General features: G+C 36.7%; 1 protein-coding gene across 2 annotated transcripts; it reads left to right on the top strand.

The window, feature by feature from the left end:
• Positions 1 to 13: 13 nt before the first annotated feature.
• Positions 14 to 17924, top strand: atp13a2 (ATPase cation transporting 13A2). Of its 2 annotated transcripts, none has more exons than XM_073875267.1 (29): positions 14 to 171; positions 2483 to 2580; positions 2667 to 2834; positions 2980 to 3038; positions 3277 to 3346; positions 3429 to 3508; positions 3604 to 3681; positions 3773 to 3842; positions 3925 to 4059; positions 5944 to 6010; positions 6089 to 6227; positions 7264 to 7418; positions 8240 to 8350; positions 8453 to 8499; positions 8870 to 9058; positions 11324 to 11530; positions 11657 to 11764; positions 11888 to 12044; positions 12136 to 12247; positions 13320 to 13444; positions 13626 to 13810; positions 13907 to 13999; positions 14097 to 14176; positions 15898 to 16054; positions 16570 to 16662; positions 16740 to 16963; positions 17046 to 17197; positions 17268 to 17440; positions 17520 to 17924. In XM_073875267.1, exons 1-29 carry the CDS (start codon positions 159 to 161, stop codon positions 17685 to 17687), a joined length of 3513 nt encoding a protein of 1170 aa, XP_073731368.1. In that variant the 5' UTR covers positions 14 to 158; the 3' UTR covers positions 17688 to 17924. The 2 variants fall into 2 exon arrangements, with proteins under 2 accessions (XP_073731368.1, XP_073731369.1); XM_073875268.1 differs by lacking the exon at positions 14 to 171 and adding an exon at positions 1157 to 1192.
• Positions 17925 to 18487: the final 563 nt, after the last annotated feature.

The raw sequence follows: 18487 nt of genomic DNA, 5'->3' as shown, positions 1-18487 counted from the left end.
GTTCAACGGGTGTGTTCTACTAAGTACCGAGCAGAACATAAAGGAAGAGGGGCTGTAGCGTCACATTACACAACTGAAACTGTACTGTATGTTTCGGCTTATTACAATGGCTTAACATTGTTAAGTATGCGCTTTAAGACTCATGTTTTAATACACAGATGGATTCCCGTGGTAAGTGCATGTCACGTGCGCATTCTTTTACTGAATGAAATGTCAACAAATCTTAACATAAGAATTAGTCGAACTTGGCAGCATTTGATTCATGCATTATAATTAAATGTAACATATAAATTTGATGCATAAAATAAATATGTGTGCTTTCTGCATGCCGTTATTGTAATCGTTTAACCGAGTCTGTGTATGACAGCTGTGCTACTGCATAAGTTTCGTTGTATGGAAACTAGTTTGTGATTAAAACAGCCAGATGATTAAAAAAACAATACTAACGTTGAATTACGCATCGCTAGAAGTTTTTGTTAGCATTTGTTTTTGCTACAGTCTCTAAAACAGCCAGACAACATGGATTTAATTAAAGACAGATTGCTAACGGGACCATTAGAAAGTTAACACATGAAAAATACAGTAGTATACTGTAATATTTGTAATATTATGAACTGTAGTCAGAGTATACTGTAGTAATTACTATACGATTTAATGTATACATAATATTTCTGTACTACAATCAATCGATAAACTGTACTTTGTACACAAGTGAACTGATAGTAAATTCTGTACTAAACTTTAATATTTACTATGGTAAGGTTTAAAACCACTATAGTGTCAAAGAATGTTACCACGGTTTACTATTGTGCACAACCCTTATTGTTGTATCTGATCTGTTTCGGCCTTTTAAAGCACACAAAAGAGACAAGTTCGACTTCATGACATCACAGTACCGCGAGAGCGATTCAAACGCTGTGCTTTCAAATGGCTCGCGCGGTACTGTGATGTCACGCGCGCATGAAACCACGCCCTCAGATTATTAAAGAATGTGGGCGGAGCTGTGTTGGTTTACCTGTGCAAGTATTTCTAAGTTCACTTCAGTCAGCTACCTACCGGCAAATTTACAGTGAATTTTCAATACCTCGTGGATACTTTATCCCCCAAAAACAACTAGAATGCCGTAGAAACATTTTTTTGAATGTTACTGGGTGTTGCAACAAAAACAAGATCAAAAACAAAGTGAACTGTGGTAAGTTTACCTTCCTGTAAAATACATCTGGAGTTCTTCAGTTAATAGACTGGTAATTAGTAATAGCTAAACTAAAGTGTCTGAACACTCGAAGGTAGTTGATTTTGACTTCATAAAAGATTCCTATTGTGTTATAAAGGAGAACATTTGCCTGATACACTTACTTCTGAATGTTCTTGTTGTAGTTTTTACTCAATTGTGGTGGTAGAACCAGTTTTTCAAGATCAAGCTCCGTAAAGTTATCCTGTCAGGGAGTTATTGTATTAGATGTCTTGCAATGTGTCATTATGTTAATAAGTGTGTTAATAAGTGTGTATCTAAAGGGCAAAAATGCGTTTACATTTGCTAAAAGGATTTGTTTTAAACACGTTAGCTCATCTTCAGATTTAGCTCAAATTCAGAACACAGTGAAGTGTTTGTTGAACAGTATGGCTATAAAAAATTTTCAATGTGCTGATTTTTAACTGCTAAAAATGTTAATGCATTAAACTCAATCATGTATATTTTGGTCTACGAATGAATCAGGCATTTGTTAAATGAAAGTCAGAACAATCTTTTTCCATGCGTTAAAAACATCACTAAGAAAGCACATGATCTTAAAAAAAAAGAGGAAAAAGAAGTTCACACACATTTAGTCTATGGGATTAACAGAGAGATCTGAAACTACAAAGACAGCCGTGGTCTTTAAGCTGTGTGAAGTTTAAAGCTGTAGTGAAGCATGGCTACAGTATATTTAAGATGGTGATGTGAATTTTAATATAACCTAGGAATATAAACCAATAGTTTATGAACTGTGGGAAGCCGTTGTGTGTAATGACTAATCTGATGTCTTTCTTTGGATAAAATATTTAAATGTTTGAATTAAACCTGTTCGAAATAGTTTTTGAACTTTGCTTATTTAAAACATGAACAAAATGTGATGTATCTTAATGACAAAAGTTCAAGTAAGCATGACAAATATCAAAAACATGTTTGGCTTCTGTTTTTTTGTTCAGCTTTTTTTGAAAGACAAAAAGCTGACTTTAACACAAAAGTCGACTTCAAATGCCATCACATGATGTTAAAAATAAAGCATCATGATGATTTGGTAGAATGTGACAGTGGTGTGCACGTGGCAAGCAAACAGGAAGTAGGATTCTTCTGTATTTGGTTAAATGTCTCAACAAAATATAGCACCCATCTGACAGTAGATACTAGTATTTACAAAACGGGAGTGTACAATACAAAGACTGTGCTTCGTGTCTTGTCAGTTGCTTAACAGGATTGATAATTCATCATCTTGTGTTATAGCGAGCTGGGGTCAGGGCTCGGCTGAGGCGACCTCTTCAGATACAGAACCCCTCACAAAGGATCCGACGCCCGGGGAACCCTGTGCTGTCTCACATATGGTACTATATTGTGTCAAATTTAAATAAATAAATCAAATACAGTATTTTTTAGCCATAATAATGTCTTTATTATAATTTTTTTTCAGGATGTTCAGGGGTACAGATGGGTATGTTGGAAGGTGTGGCTGTGTCGTATTGGGGCAGTATGTTCTTTAGGTCTACTGCTGGTGCTCTTCAACTGGCGCCCTCGCCTCGGCTTACTGGCCCGGTGTTGCTCCTGTCCCGTTCCAATGGCGGATGTTTTATTATTAAAAGTATTGCCTTATCATGTCATGTTATTGATGGTTTAAATACTGATTTGTTAAATGTTAACAAAACAGGGAATGGAATATAAAGAGAATATAAATCAGTCCAGTTTTTGTATTTATAATTAAGGATTTTTTTTGTTGGTTATCACAGGACAGATATGGCCAGCAGTTTGTTATTGATGTGCATACAGAAGAGATTGAGGAGGGCAGGTACAATCCACAATGCAAAAATTGTTTACATGTACCGAAATCATCTACTTGGGTTATTTTTTTGCATTTGATGTGGTAAAACATTTTGTTTTACCTACAATTGTAAATGTGTAGTTTCATAAATCGATGAATGTAATGAATTACATTTGTTCTGATTGAAAAATAAATATATCACCTTCATCATTATGTGACACTTATGATAATGAACTTGTCCTAAGATGTATTTTTCACATTATAGTTTGGAGTATGCAATAGGAGAGGCAGATGACAATGAATGGAGAGACACTGTGCAGCTGCACAAAGATAAGGTAACATAAGGGCAGTCAAAAAATGTCACGTTTCTTGACCACCCTGGTTAATCATCTTGATTCATCTTTTCCTTCAATCTAGAAAACATTGCTTAGATATTATGTGTTTGAGGGCATGCGTTACATATGGATGTCCAAGAAAGGTGCTTACTGCAAAGCGAGGTACTGTCTGTTTGTATTTGTTGAGAGCTTAATACTGTATGTTTATGTAATGATAGCCGAAGGCTGTATGGTGGTAACATGTCATCTGTCCCCAGTATTCTCAATGAGAGTTGGACCTGTGTTGACTTGCATGGCCAAGGGCAAGGATTAAGTCGTGCAGACCAAAGTTCAAGGTCTGTAACCTAAATGTCTATATGACAAAGGAAAAATAATATGTATCTTACACAAGGCCTATATATTTTTTTGCCTTGCATTGTTCTTCAGAAAGCAGATTTTTGGGACCAATATTATTGATGTTCCTGTGAAGTCCTATTTGCAACTTCTCTTTGAGGAGGTATGTTTTAATTGTGTAATCATACATGCAATAATTTACTGTTTGAAATATAAACTGATCCAGTTTTCTTTGTATTTTCCAGGTCCTCAATCCATTTTACATTTTTCAAATGTTTAGCATCATCCTGTGGATGTCAGACAAGTACTATTATTATGCTGCTTGCATCGTCATCATATCCTTAATTTCCATTGCCGTCTCTCTTTATGAAATTCGTAAGGTGTGAAAACTTTATAAAAATGTTGTGTTTGTTAACAATTAACAGCACTTCTGTAGAATTTTACCCCTTAACTGGCGCTGTCCCGTGAGCTGGTCACCTAAGTTTACTTCAATATTTTTCGTGTAAATAATACACATTTAATCTATCACGACAAACTCTATATTGTTGGAAATGTCTAAGAATGTAGTTTTTATATTTTAAAACCTTTTAGCAGTAATAATAATGCAGTAACTGTAATTTTTTCTTTTGTGACAAGAGTATGCAGCAAACCCCACAGCAAACCAACACAAACCTCAGTTTTTTATTTTATGTATTAAAAATAATACTATATTGCATTTTTTATTTATTACAAATAAATGTAAACTGATATAAAAAAATATATTTTCACCTACAGATACTTCTGTAAAAAACGTTAATGCCAGAGTTATATTAATTTGAAGGTGTACATGACCTTTTCACCACCCCCCACTCAAAAAACGGCTGCACCAGTTAAATGTTAATATTATAAATTCATATAAACATTTTACTATAACATTTTTAATATCAAAAGTTGTATTAGTTAACCTTAGTTCATGCACAGTGAACTAACATCAAACATTATATTGGCATTAACTAATGTCAACAAAGATTAATATATGCTGAAATACTATTTTGCTTATTGTTAGTTCATGTTTGCTAACGCATTTACTTATGTCAACAAATGACGCACAGATGCAAATGCCATTAAACACCACCTTTTTAAAAATAAGATAATGATGCTATAATGCGCTCTGTACGTATTATATGTTCATTAAATAATTTTGCTTCAAATTTGCTTAATCTTAGCCTCAGGCAATTCAGAAATACCGGTTTGTTAGCAATAGACATTTTTGGAGGAACGCGCCCAGATTTTGGGAATTTGGCTTGTTCGCTGTGTCCCCCAGAGTTAGATAAGTCCATACATACCTTTCTCATCTCCGTGCTTGGTGCTGTAACTCTGTCTGACGCAGCCCCTGCTAGCTTAGCTTAGCACAAAGACTGGAAGTGAATGGCTCCAGCTGGCGTGCTGCTCCCAATGAGTGACAGAATGGCGAAAACATTTTCCTATTTGTGTGTTGTGATTTGTATAGTCACACTGTGTACAAATAACAAGGTCATATGAGACACAGCTATCTTTTAACAGTATGTGGGAACTATATTCTCAAAGACGAAGCACAGCTACTTGGGTGGAGTGATTTGCAAAACTCCGCCTAAGTAGCAGTACTTCGCCTTCTGAGAATATAGTTCCCTGTATGTATACTGTTAAAAGATAGCTGCGTCTCATATGATCTTGTTATTTGTACACGGTGTGACTATACAAATCACAACATATAAACAGGAAAATGTTCGCATTATTTTGTCGGTTGTTGGGAGCGGTGTGCTGGCTGGGGCTATTAACTTCCGGTCTTTGTGCTGGGCTGGGCTAGCGGGGGCTGCGTCAGAGAGAGTTACAGCACGCACGGAGATGAGAAAGGTATGTATGGACTTATCTAACTCTGGGGGATACGGTGAATAAGCTAAATTCCCAAAATCTGGGCGTGTTCCTTTAAAAGTGGAGATTTTTGCATGTAGAGCGTTTGCAGCGAAATCCAGTCAAATTTGTTAAATGCCTAAAGTGACATTTGTAAAAAATTAGGCATTTCAGTTACTGACTAATATAACCTTTTATTACCATTAAAGTGAAATTACTAAACATAAGAGCCTGATAATAAAATTCTTATCTTCAAGAAAATGTCAGCCGCACAGAGAGTTTTGCATCTGAGCTCATTAAATACAACTTTATTGTAAAGTGTTACCTGCGTTGCTTTTAAGTTCTTACATGTAGTTTGAATTCATATAGTAAGATGCAATTTTATGTCTTTTCAGCAAAGCACCACTCTCCGAAACATGGCACGCTTGGTGGTAAACGTTACTGTGCGCAGAGACACTGGAGGTATGACGGTACACGATTTAGTTGTTTCCATGCAAACTGGTGTCAGTGTTGTTCATCACATGTTTTTTGTGTGTACAGAAGAGGAGTGTGTGAATTCTGAGGAGCTGGTACCGGGCGACTGTATCGTGATTCCAGCTGAGGGGCTTCTCCTGCCCTGTGATGCCGCCCTGCTGGCCGGGGAGTGCATGGTGAACGAAAGCATGCTGACTGGTGAGAGAACACAAGCCGTATGTAAACTATAGCATAATTGTATAGGAGAGCGTGCAAATATTAGCCAAATCGTTTAGACACTAGCAGTTCATCAGTGTATGATATATGTTTGTAAATATAAAGAAGTTTGCTTTATTTTCATGTTTCTGATGTGCGTCTGTCAATCATTGTCAGGGAAGTAACCCAGACAGCAGATGACTCCCGTCATCCGTTTCATAGCCATTTTAATGGAGTTTCCACATTTTTTTTATTGCTGCAGGGTTCCCACAGCGCCTTGAAAACCTTGAAAATTTGTGAATCTGGGGGGGGATTCAAGGCCATGGGATGTTTTTGAAAATATACATACATAGATACAGGTCATTGAAAGTGCTTGAATCTTTTTTTACGCAGTTTTTTTGCATGGAGTTCCCTGTGTAGTGTAGGATAATAGCATTAAAATTCTAGACTTTTTAAGCACACATGCGAAACTGTTCGCTTTAAATGCTTATATCTTCTGTATGCGAATGTTGCGAATACCAAAATGCTTTTTTGCATAGTTGCGTTTGACACATGAAAACGTCTCGGGTTACGTATGTAACTGTTGTTTCCTGAGAAGGGAACGAGGCGCTGCGTCTCCCTTGCCATACTTCCTGTGTCCCTGTAACGCCGTCTTTGGCAATATTTCAGATAGCTATATACTTCCTGGCTCCGGCATCACCCTGTCTTTGTCGTTAAGCCTCACCATTGGTTAAATTTGATTTACACATTCAGACGCACTTACCCCTGGAGGCGTCCCCAAAGTGTCACCGCAGTGACGCAGTGCAAGTTCCCTCGAAAGGGAACTGTAACAATGTATCTTAAAAGGTAACACGGTGTAACCTTGCTCTCACTTGAAATGTGTCCCCACATTTAGTCCTTGAATTTGAGGGTATTAGACATGGAAAGACCTTGAAAGATCCTTGAATTTGAAGTTAACTAAGGTGTCAGAACCCGGTTGCCGACTCGTATACAGATTCTGTTGTAACCTAACTTTTTTATCTTACCATCTCACTGACTGGTGAGAGTATACCTGTAATGAAGACGCCATTGCCTGCATCTGAGGACACATTCAGTGCAGAGTCTCAGCGGAGGCACACTTTGTTTTGTGGCACACATATCATCCAGGCTAAAGGAGGCGGTCGTGATGGAAAAGGGGCTATAGCTGTTGTAACAAGCACAGGTAACTTTAGAGTAAATGTACATTTTTATTACACAAAGTAGGGTGTAGAAGTCTACTAGTGTAATATTTTGCAGTACAAGCAAAATCCAACAGCTTTATGATCTCAGACTTTTGATAACCTGCTATATGTAGATTAAACCTACCCGGATTCACAGACAGAATAGTGATCACGTCTAAATCAGTGTTGGGGAAAGTTACTTTTAAAAGTAATGCATTACAATATTAAGTTACTCCCAAAAAAAGTAACTAATTGCGTTACTTAGTTACTTTTCATGAAAACTTGCTTACGTTACTTTTTAGTTACTTTTGCATTACTTTTACCTTGGCTTGGCCTTGCAGGTGTTTTTATGACTGAAAAGTTCTGCATTCAGAAATTGCTTATTTCATCACAAAAACGTCAAGCTCTGGCCTGCCATCTCAGTTTCTGACTCAAACTGTTCCCACACAGGCGTGTACGCATAGATTGCATAATGTGACTATGTTTAGTTTAATTCAGTACATCATTTTTTAATCAAATTAATTAAACTAAAAAAGTAACTTGCATTACTTTTTTGATAAAGTAACTCAAATATTAATGTGTACATTTAAAAAGTAATGCGTTACTTTACTCGTTACTTCAGAAAAGTAATATTATTACGTAATGCACGTTACTTGTAATGCGTTACCCCCAAGACTGCGTCTGATATATCACTGATATATCTGATATATATTATAAACAACTCTGACCTAGGCTAGAAGATGGAGAAGCTACAAAATGGCTTTTACTTGATGGCTTTCTGTGTTGTTTTCACATTTAAACCACCTTGATTTCTGTTCCCCAGGGTTTTTTACGGCCAAAGGTGACCTTATTAGCTCTATCCTGTACCCTCAACCATTAGACTTCCGCTTTTACAGGGACGCTATGAAGTTTGTACTGTTCTTAGCAGTTTTGGGTGAGTTGGGTTATGTCTATACGTACACCGTGACTTCTGTTTATGCATTGATCTAATAATACAGAATATTGTGTCTTATCAAGAGAAATGTGTTTGTTACAGCACTGTGTGGCACTATTTATAGCCTTGTGATACTTTCAAGGAGTAATGTAAGTATTTTTAAGTTGATATTTCGATTTCAACTTTTTTTTTAATTTTCTTTCACTTCAAATAGGTTTCTTGCACATTTTGACCTTTATGCAAATAACCCTTGCTGTGAATGGCTAACCTCTTTGCATGTAAAACGATCAGGGGTCTTGCTTAAATAAACTCAAGGCACCTGTTTCTAGGATCTCTAAGCAAGGCTATGCAAAACTGCAAATCCATCCTACTTCAGGTTTACTTCACCATGACATCCTTTTAGGCATTTGAGTGCTTTAATGGCCAAAAGTGAATAAACCGTATGCTGTGTCATAACTGATCTTTATATGTAAAAAAAAAATCACTTTTGAGTTTCTCAATGCTTGTTCTTCTTTCAAGACCAACATTCAAGAACTTATCATTAGATCTCTGGACATCGTGACAATAATCGTTCCACCAGCCCTTCCTGCTGCTTTAACTACAGCAACCATCTACGCCCAAAGCCGTCTGAAGAAGCATGGGGTGTTCTGCATCAGCCCTCCTCGCATTAACATCTGTGGCAAGATATCGCTGTTCTGTTTTGACAAGGTGAGAGAACAAAGATCATTGTAAGATTGCCAAATGAGGGTATATTCTAAACCTAAATTTACAGCGGGGAAAATAAGTATTTGACACATCAGCATTTTTATCAGTAGGTGGATTTCTAAGTGGTCTATTGACACAAAATTTCCACCAGATGTAGCCATCAATCCAAATATTGAATTCATACAAAGAAATCAGAACATTTAAGTATACAAGTTGAGTCATAATAAATAAAGTTAAATGACACAGGCGATAAGTATTGAACACACTTTATTTAATACTTTGTAGAAAAGCCCTTGTTGGTGACTACAGCTTCTAGACGTCTCTTGTATGGAGAGATCAGTCGTTTGCATTGCTCAGAAGTGATTCTGGCACATTCTTCCACACAAATGGTCTTTAAATATTGAATGTTCCTTGGGCGTCTTTTATGAACTTTGATATTCAGTTCTCTCCATAGATTTTCTATGGGATTTAGATCAGGTGATTGACTGGGCCATTCAAGCAACTTGACTTTCTTTCTTTGAAACCACTTCATTGTTTCCTTGGCCTTGTGTTTGGGATCATTGTCTTGCTAAATTGTCCACCATCTTTTCATGTTCAGCTTTCTGGTAGATAGCAGCAGATTTTTATCCAGATTGTCCCGGTACATTTCTCCAATCATCCTGCCTTCAATAATATGAAGTCTGCCAGTACCCCTTGCTGAAAAGCAGCCCCAAACCATAATGCATCCACCCCCAAACTTAACTTTTGTTATGGTGTTCTTGGGGTGGTGGGCAGGACTATTTCTTCTCCCAAACATGGTGTGTTGAATGACTGCCAAAAAGTTCAATTTTGCTTTCATCTAACCATACTATGGTCTCCCAATAATCCACACACTTCTCCAAATGCTCTTTCGCAACTTCAACCGAGCCTCAACATGCTTTTTGTTCAGCAATGGAGTCTTGCGTAGTGAGCATGCATGGATGCCATGACGGTTCAGTGCATTGCTTATAGTTTTCTTTTAAAGAACAGTACCTGCTGATGCAAGGTCTTCCTGAAGTTCTGCCCGAGTGGTTCTTGGAGAACTCTCCTGATTATTCTTTGGACTCCTCGGACAGGGATCTTACGTGGAGCACCTGATTGTGGCCAGTTTAAAGTGAAGTGATTCTCTTTTCATTTCTGGATAATGGCCCCCATAGTGCTCACAGGAACATATACGCCTATAACCATTCCCATCGAAATGCTTATCGTCGAGAGTTCTTTGCTTTTACCCATCATGAAGTCTTTCCTGTGTGCCTCCTGGGTAATGAGAACCCTTTATAGGCCATTAATTAGGACTAAAGCAGCTGATATCAATTAGTCATTTCACTTTATTTATTATGACTCAACATGTATAGTTAAATGTTCTGATTTCTTTGTATGAATTCAATATTTGGCTTGATGGCTACATCTGGTGGAAATTTTGTGTCAATAGCCCACTTAGAAATCCAGTTACTGATAAAAATGCTGATGTGTCAAATACTTATTTTCCCAGCTGTATATGTCAAACTATATTTGGCTTTTCAAAGGCTTTGTATCAGGCTGATTAATAAACTTTGTTTGATTGCTTTGAAAAGACCCACTGTTTGTATAAAGATTGGCTTTTTTGTCCTCTGGTTTAAAACTAATTCCTTTACTGTCAACTCATGGCAACTCCCATCTTTAGTAAGAGTGTTTACACAGTATATATGTTTAGAGTATAACCCATGATGACTAATATGATCTCTGCAATGTGATGCCTAAACTGCTACAGTCTTTGCTAAACATCAAGATCCTGTTCAAAGTACAAACATAGACCCTTCAGAAAAGTCACTCCACTTGGCGCCCATATTTGCAAAGCATATGTGCAGTTGTGCAAAACTAAAGTCCTTCAAAAACAGCTAAAATAATGTGTTAAAAACACAATAAAACAACATATTTCTGACAAACAATTAAACCTGACCAATTGATATCATAACCTTTGTTTCTTAAGCTCAAATTGTGCTAAAATACCTTGTTCAAGGTTGTTTTAACTACTGTTCTTGTGCACAGATTGGCAAGTACCTTGCACATACAAAGCCCCTCCCCTAGATAATTATCAGTCTTTATTGATTGATGATTGGTTCTTTTTATTATAAAGCTGGACTAATATCACCCGAATGGCCAAATTGAGTGTTTCATGATTCAATGTTATATCTATCGTCTTTGGTATAAATGACAAGACTATGGATGTATTGTATTCCCAAGTCAAACTATGCAAATTTTTGTTTTTAGACTGGTACTCTTACAGAGGAGGGTCTGGATGTGTGGGGTGTGGTGGAAGTTAACGGGACAGCATTTAGTGAGGTGGTCCCTGATCCTCGCGGCCTTCCTTCTGGACTCATGCTTTCAGCTCTCGCCTCCTGCCATTCTTTGGCTTTGCTACGGGGTCAAGCAATTGGAGACCCTCTAGAGCTCAAAATGATCGAGTCGGTTGGATGGGTAATGTCCGGTTTCAGTCCTTAATGCCATTCTAGATGATTCTTTTGGTGAACTATTTCTTTATGAAACTCTTGTATGGGTCAGTCTGTATGATAACTTTGATGTTATGTTGCATTTCAATGACAGGAACTTACAGAGCCTGAAAATGAGCTGGGACTTGACCCTGAATTTGGAAAACACAGAATATTAGCAGTGATGAAGCCACCTGAATCTGATCTCCAGTCTCAAGAAAATGTAAGTTATGGCTGAACAATAACATAAGTCATGTTTATAAGTCGGCTTTGATGAAGGAAGGTTTATAACAGATGTTTGATTGTTACACTCCTAATTAAGATGTTCTTGCTGACTGTTTTTCAGTCTATCTATGAGCCGGTGGCAATAGTGCGTCGATTTCCTTTCTCCTCCTCTCTTCAAAGGATGAGTGTAGTGACTGTTGGACCTGGAGGAGTTTCTCCTACTGCCTTTCTTAAAGGAGCGCCTGAGATGGTGGCCAGCTTGTGCCTTAGAGAAAGTGGTGCGGACCTGACCTCCTGTACTTTGATTCTTTGTTCGCGCAGTGTTTACAGAATGCTGTGCACTCACTTTTGTTCCTCTTTTTGTAACAGTGCCTACTCATTTTTCACACATTTTACGGGACTATACAAGCAAGGGCTTTAGAGTCCTAGGATTCGCCTACAAGCATCTTTCTAAGGAGACTGATGTAAGCACTGTTGAAAGGTCAGCTGTTTTATTTTATGTACATATTTACCACATATTTGCCAGTATTTTATTTCAAAACTTTGAAGCGTACAACAAAGAAAGTACAAGCCTTTCTTAATGTCAATACTGCCACATGTGTAGCACATACAGAGAATGGATATTGCATTACTCTTATGCCCTAGGTGTATACAGATACGCTACATAATAAACAATATAACATTAACCCCTTTAGACCCTCCATCCACTGGAATGAACATCACATGTTTTGTGGTTCAAACCAATAAAAATGTTGATCAACCAATCACTGATTAAACACCTGAAAAATCAGGTCTGTAGGGGTTAAATACTAACGGAAGAGTTTTAAACAAATTGCAAATACATACAGTCAATATTTACATTACAATATTTAATTTTTTTTAAATATATAATATGAAAATACAAGGCACATGGCAGATAGAGTGTCAGTAAGTAACAGTGCAAATATACTGGGTATGGTGCAAAGAGAAAATGTACAGACTTAGTAAAGCATTAGTATATTAGAACAAACTTGTGAATTGGGCAAAACAGTAAAAATATTATATAATTATATGTAAATTATTATAGGTATACACTGTAAAAAATAATTAATTTTAATAGTAAAAAAAATTATAATAAACTAAAAAATAATAAACAAAAAAAAACTTACAGTTAAAACCTGCCATAGATTTAACAAAACATTCAATTTGATTTTACAGTAAAATCAAGCAAAATGTGTGTTTTAAGGTGAAAATCTCTATAATGTTTAGCGGGATTACACTTTTTTTATTGTAAAATATTGTTAAAAACAGTAAATGATTACTGAAAGTTACTGTAAAATTTACAGTGAAAAACAGTTAAAGGACGTTTTCACAATTCCCTGCGTTTTTAACTGTAAAATGTTTCCTGTATTTTTATGGAGATTTTCCAGCAACCACAGCTTCCACTTTTTTTCTGTACATTTTTTTACAGTGTACAAATGCAGGATCAGTTTAGCATAATAGTTTCGGTTTGAACTCATTGGTTACTCGCGTGGCAGCGCTGACATCAGATCTTGATTAATGTTTGCTTTTAGGGTTGAGTTGGAGAAAGACATGAACTTCCTGGGTCTATTAATAATGAAAAACCAAGTAAAGCCAGAGAGTGCAGAAGTAATCCATATCCTCAAATTGGCAAATCTTCGGCCTGTAATGGTTACAGGTATGCCCATAAAATACCTTAACCACTGTTACGTTGGATAATCATTGTACTGTATATACACTGTGTTTCTCACTATGATTCAGGTCTAGTGGAATACTCACTAAACATTTGAGTGTTATTGTTGTCTTTTTTATTAGCATCATGTGATATAATTATGGTCATGGTTCTCCTGCTCTCTCAGGTGACAATATCCTGACAGCTGTAAATGTAGCACGTACATGTGGAATGGTGTTGTCAAATGAGAAGATCATTTTTGTTCACGCATCGCCCCCTACTGCAAGCTCAATGGCCTTACTACAGTTTCATCAAGGAGATGGGGTGGTGGGCACCATTAATACTCAAGAGTCTATGGACAGTTTAACACAGGTTTGAACATTTGGCAAGATAAAATCGCCATTGACATCACATAGAAATTTATTAGTTGAGAACTGTTGTTAAGATTTCTTTTTTTTGTATACCAAGGGCCTCTATCAGCATGGCGGTGCCTATCATTTGGCTATTAATGGAATGTCCTTCGCTGCACTTTGCGATCATTTCCCTGAATATCTACCCAAGGTGACTTACTAGATTAAGTTTTGCAAATATCGATTCATTTCAATTTTAGATTGGTGATGCTCCATTGTTTTGTGCTCATTGATTGCCTGTGTTACAGATCCTGATGAGAGGTACAGTGTACGCCCGAATGACTCCAGAACAGAAAACCCAGCTGGTGAAGGCACTGCAAAAACTCAAGTGAGTATAGCATTGGTATATTAGCATATACACTACCGGTCAACACTCACTCGTTCTTTATTTATATATTTTTCCACATTACAGAATAATAATAAACTTGTCCAAACTATGGCATAACACAAATGCAACTGTGGGAATTAAATGGTGTGACTAAAATCATCTGTTATATTTTATCATCTGAAGTGAAGTCAGTCTTTTCTTAGAAATTGTGTGTCATTTTTTCAAGAAGCTTCTTGAAGTTTACCTTACACATTTTATCTGGGCTCTTATTGGCTGCTTTTCTTTCAATATTCAATCGGTCATCTATTTAACAAATATTGTAAAAATATAATATGTTAATTTTCTAACAGAAATTAATCTGTTTGACACACATATATTTTTGTCTATTAAAGTAATTTCAAGCATTACATTTATACACCTCTTGAGATTAAATGATTTTTAAGACCAACATTTCATTCAAGTGTTTCAAATTTTTTGACTGGTAGTGTATATATTGGTATAGCATTGGTATAGCAATGCAAAAGGTTGTGGGTTTGATTCCCAAGGAACACACATACTAATAAAATGTATAGCTTAAAGAGTAACTTAACCCTAAACCAACTTTTTTAGTTAATGATCTGTAAGAATGATGCTTTATTAGTGCAGTTCATTGATTTTAGTTAGTATTTTGACATTTGGATATAAAGCCCTCTTCAGGTTGAACGGTTGCTACTGCAGTTGAATTTTCCTATTGGATGTTGGGTCCAAAAATGCCTCGTGACGTAAGCAGGTTCAAGCTCACCACGCCCTTTTTACGATTTCACCACTCACTTAGTTCGTACCCTCTATCTCCATTTGGATCTGCCCACTTTTCTTGCATTTTTCAAATATTGCCAGTGGGTGGAGTCAGGCTCTGACTAGGGGTTTAGTTACGCTTTAAAGGCACCGTAAGTCACTTGAATAAAATGCATAAATGTAAATACAAGGTGTAGTAAAGAACTGAAAAATACATTGTTTAAGAACTGACATGCATATCAATATTTTAACATTTAAAACTACAATAAATTCAGTAAACATGCTTACAATTATTAGTATAGAGAGAAGAGGTCTTCACAGGTCCACTTAGATTCGAAAACCTGAGGTTCGACCCGAGACTCGAGTGGGTTTGGAGAGAGTACGCATTTGAACAAATACAGTACTGTTTATGCCAAAGAAATTAATATTGAGAACAATGGATCTGGTTAAATCTTTTAATATCTTTTTACAAGACTTTTTTAAGATGTCAAATAAATATTTTGTTGTCCCCAGAGTACATATGTGAAGTTCTAGCTCAAAATACCATATAGATAATTTATTATAGCATGTTAAAATTGCCACTTTGTAGGCCTAAGCAAAAATGTGCCGTTTTTGGGTGTGTCCTTTAACATGTAAATGAGCTGATCTCTGCACTAAATGACAGTTCCGTGGTTTAATAGTGCAGATTAGGGGGCGGTATTATCCCCTTCTGACATCACAAGGGGAGCCAAATTTCAATGACCTATTTTTTACATGTTTGCAGAGAATAGTTTACCAAAACTAAGTTACTACTGGGTTGATCTTTTTCACATTTTCTAGGTTGATAGAAACACTGGGAACCCAATTATAGTCTGATTTTCATGATACATCCTCTTTTTCCTATATCTTAAAATGCCTTTTCTAAAATGATCAGTGTCTTTTAACTGTTTCTCCTTCTTTCTTTAAAGTTATAAAGTGGGAATGTGTGGAGATGGAGCCAATGACTGTGGAGCTTTGAGGGCTGCAGATGCTGGAGTGTCATTATCTGAGGCAGAGGCATCCGTGGCTTCTCCTTTCACATCCAAGTCTGACAACATTAGCTGTGTACCTCTGCTCATTAAGGAAATAAGCATGGATTATTTTTTATTCATTGCTTCATGTTTGTGACTGTCAAGACATCCAAGTTGTAATAATATAAGGGTGAAAACTGAACACCAGTACTAGCTGCAAACTTGTCATATTAATTCTTCAAATTCGCAACTGCTGTAACATTATTGCCAAATAATAAATTAATGACCAAGCAATTTGTGTTATGTTGGTAACACAAATGACGCATAAATTTGGTGCTTTTTTCCAAATGCACGTTTACTGTTATAAAATGCCATTATAAATTGGTGATAATCTGCTTGGCTTCTCTTCTTGATGTAATAAAGGCCCATATTTAATTGTGCATTTACATTTTAATATAGATTTCAACTTAGAGGGCATGTGATTTTGGACCGGTGTTGTGTTTTGACCCATAAACATAATTATACTTAAATAGCGTATTGTATTTTATAGTGAATTGCATGTATTGTTTTCTAAAATGAAATGAAATGCTTAAACTTATTTTGATATAAAAACTTATTTTAAACAGGGAAGGCAGATGTTCACTCGTGACCTCATTCAGTCTTTTCAAGTACATGGCCTTGTACAGTATTATCCAGTTTGCCTCTGTGCTAATACTCTACACTGTAAGTATATAACAACACATTTTATATCAGCTAAAATCAACATTTTAACAATACCGACTGTGGTTTTCCTACTGTAGGAGAAAACAAACTTGAGTGACTTGCAGTTCCTCTTTATCGACTTGATCTTGGTGACAATTTTGGCTATAGTGATGGGACGGGGAGGGCCCAGCGATGAGCTTCATGTCCAGCGACCACCTGCCAGTCTTTTGTCCCTGACAGTTTTGGGCAGTTTACTGGTGCACACCTTTCTGCTAATCCTAGCACAGGTGTCTGCACTGCTTATCACCATGTCTCAAGACTGGTAAGTAGTTTGCCTGAGACCTAGTTTACAGTAGATGTTCAGCCCCAGACTATTATTTTTTAATTTTTGTGACTGTTTTCAGGTATGTGCCTTTAAACGCCACTGTTTCAGGGGCGGCCAACTTGCCCAACATGGAGAATACAAGCGTATTCTCCTTATCAGGGTTTCAGTATATCATCATGGCCATTGTGATAACTAAAGGATATCCTTACAAAAAGCCGCTGTTTTACAATTGTGAGTTTTTTTATTATTCCTCACGTCATAAATGTAAACAAAATGTTCATGTTTTTTTCTCTGCTGTTAGTTTGGTTTCTAGGTACGCTGCTGATCTTCTTTGCATTAATGATCTGGCTGGTGCTTAACCCTTATACCATCATGCATAAAATTCTCAAGATCTATGACATTACAGACATGAACTATAAACTGCTCCTGTTGGCTTTAGGGGCACTTAACTTCTTCATATGCTACCTGCTTGAGGTAAGAACAAGTATACCTAGAACGTCACTGAATAAAATATGTGAATTTGCATTACTCATGGAGTTCCTCTTTTTCGTAGATTCTCATTGACCGAGGTGCCTTGAACTGCCTTCGCAAACTACGAGGCAAACGCGAGTCCAAAAAGCAGTACAAACGTCTGAACATACTTCTGGCAGAAACGCCCTCATGGCCGCCACTGAACCAGCCCTTGTACCCACCACAGAGTACCATCATTGGTGTTAGCTAACACCAGCTTCCCTTTTTAGCATTCTGGCTCTCCCGTTACACATATTCAAGGTCGCCAAATCTGGTACCACCTCTTAAAGCGCTGGTTAGGTGTGTGTACCGGATGCTATCCTTGTCTGCCTATTATATATGGCACAGAACTTTATACAGCAACTGAAGTAAACTAATGATCTCTTAAGTGTTGGTGTTTCTAAAGCAAAGTTAACAAATACATTTTGAATAAATAAGTATTTTTGAATGGGTGTGCTGGTTTATTTGAATAAGTGGCTGTACTCTACAGGTGAAAAAAAGAGGTAAGCTGGGAACTCTTTCATGAATGTTACTATTTGAGTCACGCCGATCTGAATTGCTGAACGGATAAAAGGGTTGTTTAACCATATACAAATTCTGGAATCATTCGAACCTTTTTAAACCTATAAAATTATTTTGAAGAATGACAAAGGAAGCTAGTAGTGCTTCCAATACAGTGAAAGTATACGGTGACCTGTGTGGTTGTCGCACTTCATTATGCTCGGGTAAAGAAACAATTGTTATAAAGTCAGTGTAAAGTCATTTAAGAGAACTGTTCCTAAACACATTAAAAATGGTAAAAATGTATTGCTGAAACACGTTTATGGAATTATTTCTACCACAATGCGTACGCTAGATCACATTTTCAGCACATGAAAGGGTATTTACTAAAGCTGTCTTTTAATTTAGATTAATCACATGATTGTCATGAGTTACTACTCGTGTCATGAGTTACAACTCGTGATTAAACGCAACTTCATCACACATTTTTATCTGTTCTATATTTACCTT

The sequence above is a fragment of the Misgurnus anguillicaudatus genome, chromosome 13 (assembly GCF_027580225.2).
Source record: "Misgurnus anguillicaudatus chromosome 13, ASM2758022v2, whole genome shotgun sequence".
Taxonomy (NCBI): domain Eukaryota; kingdom Metazoa; phylum Chordata; class Actinopteri; order Cypriniformes; family Cobitidae; genus Misgurnus; species Misgurnus anguillicaudatus.
This window is presented reverse-complemented; position numbering and strand designations above follow the sequence as displayed.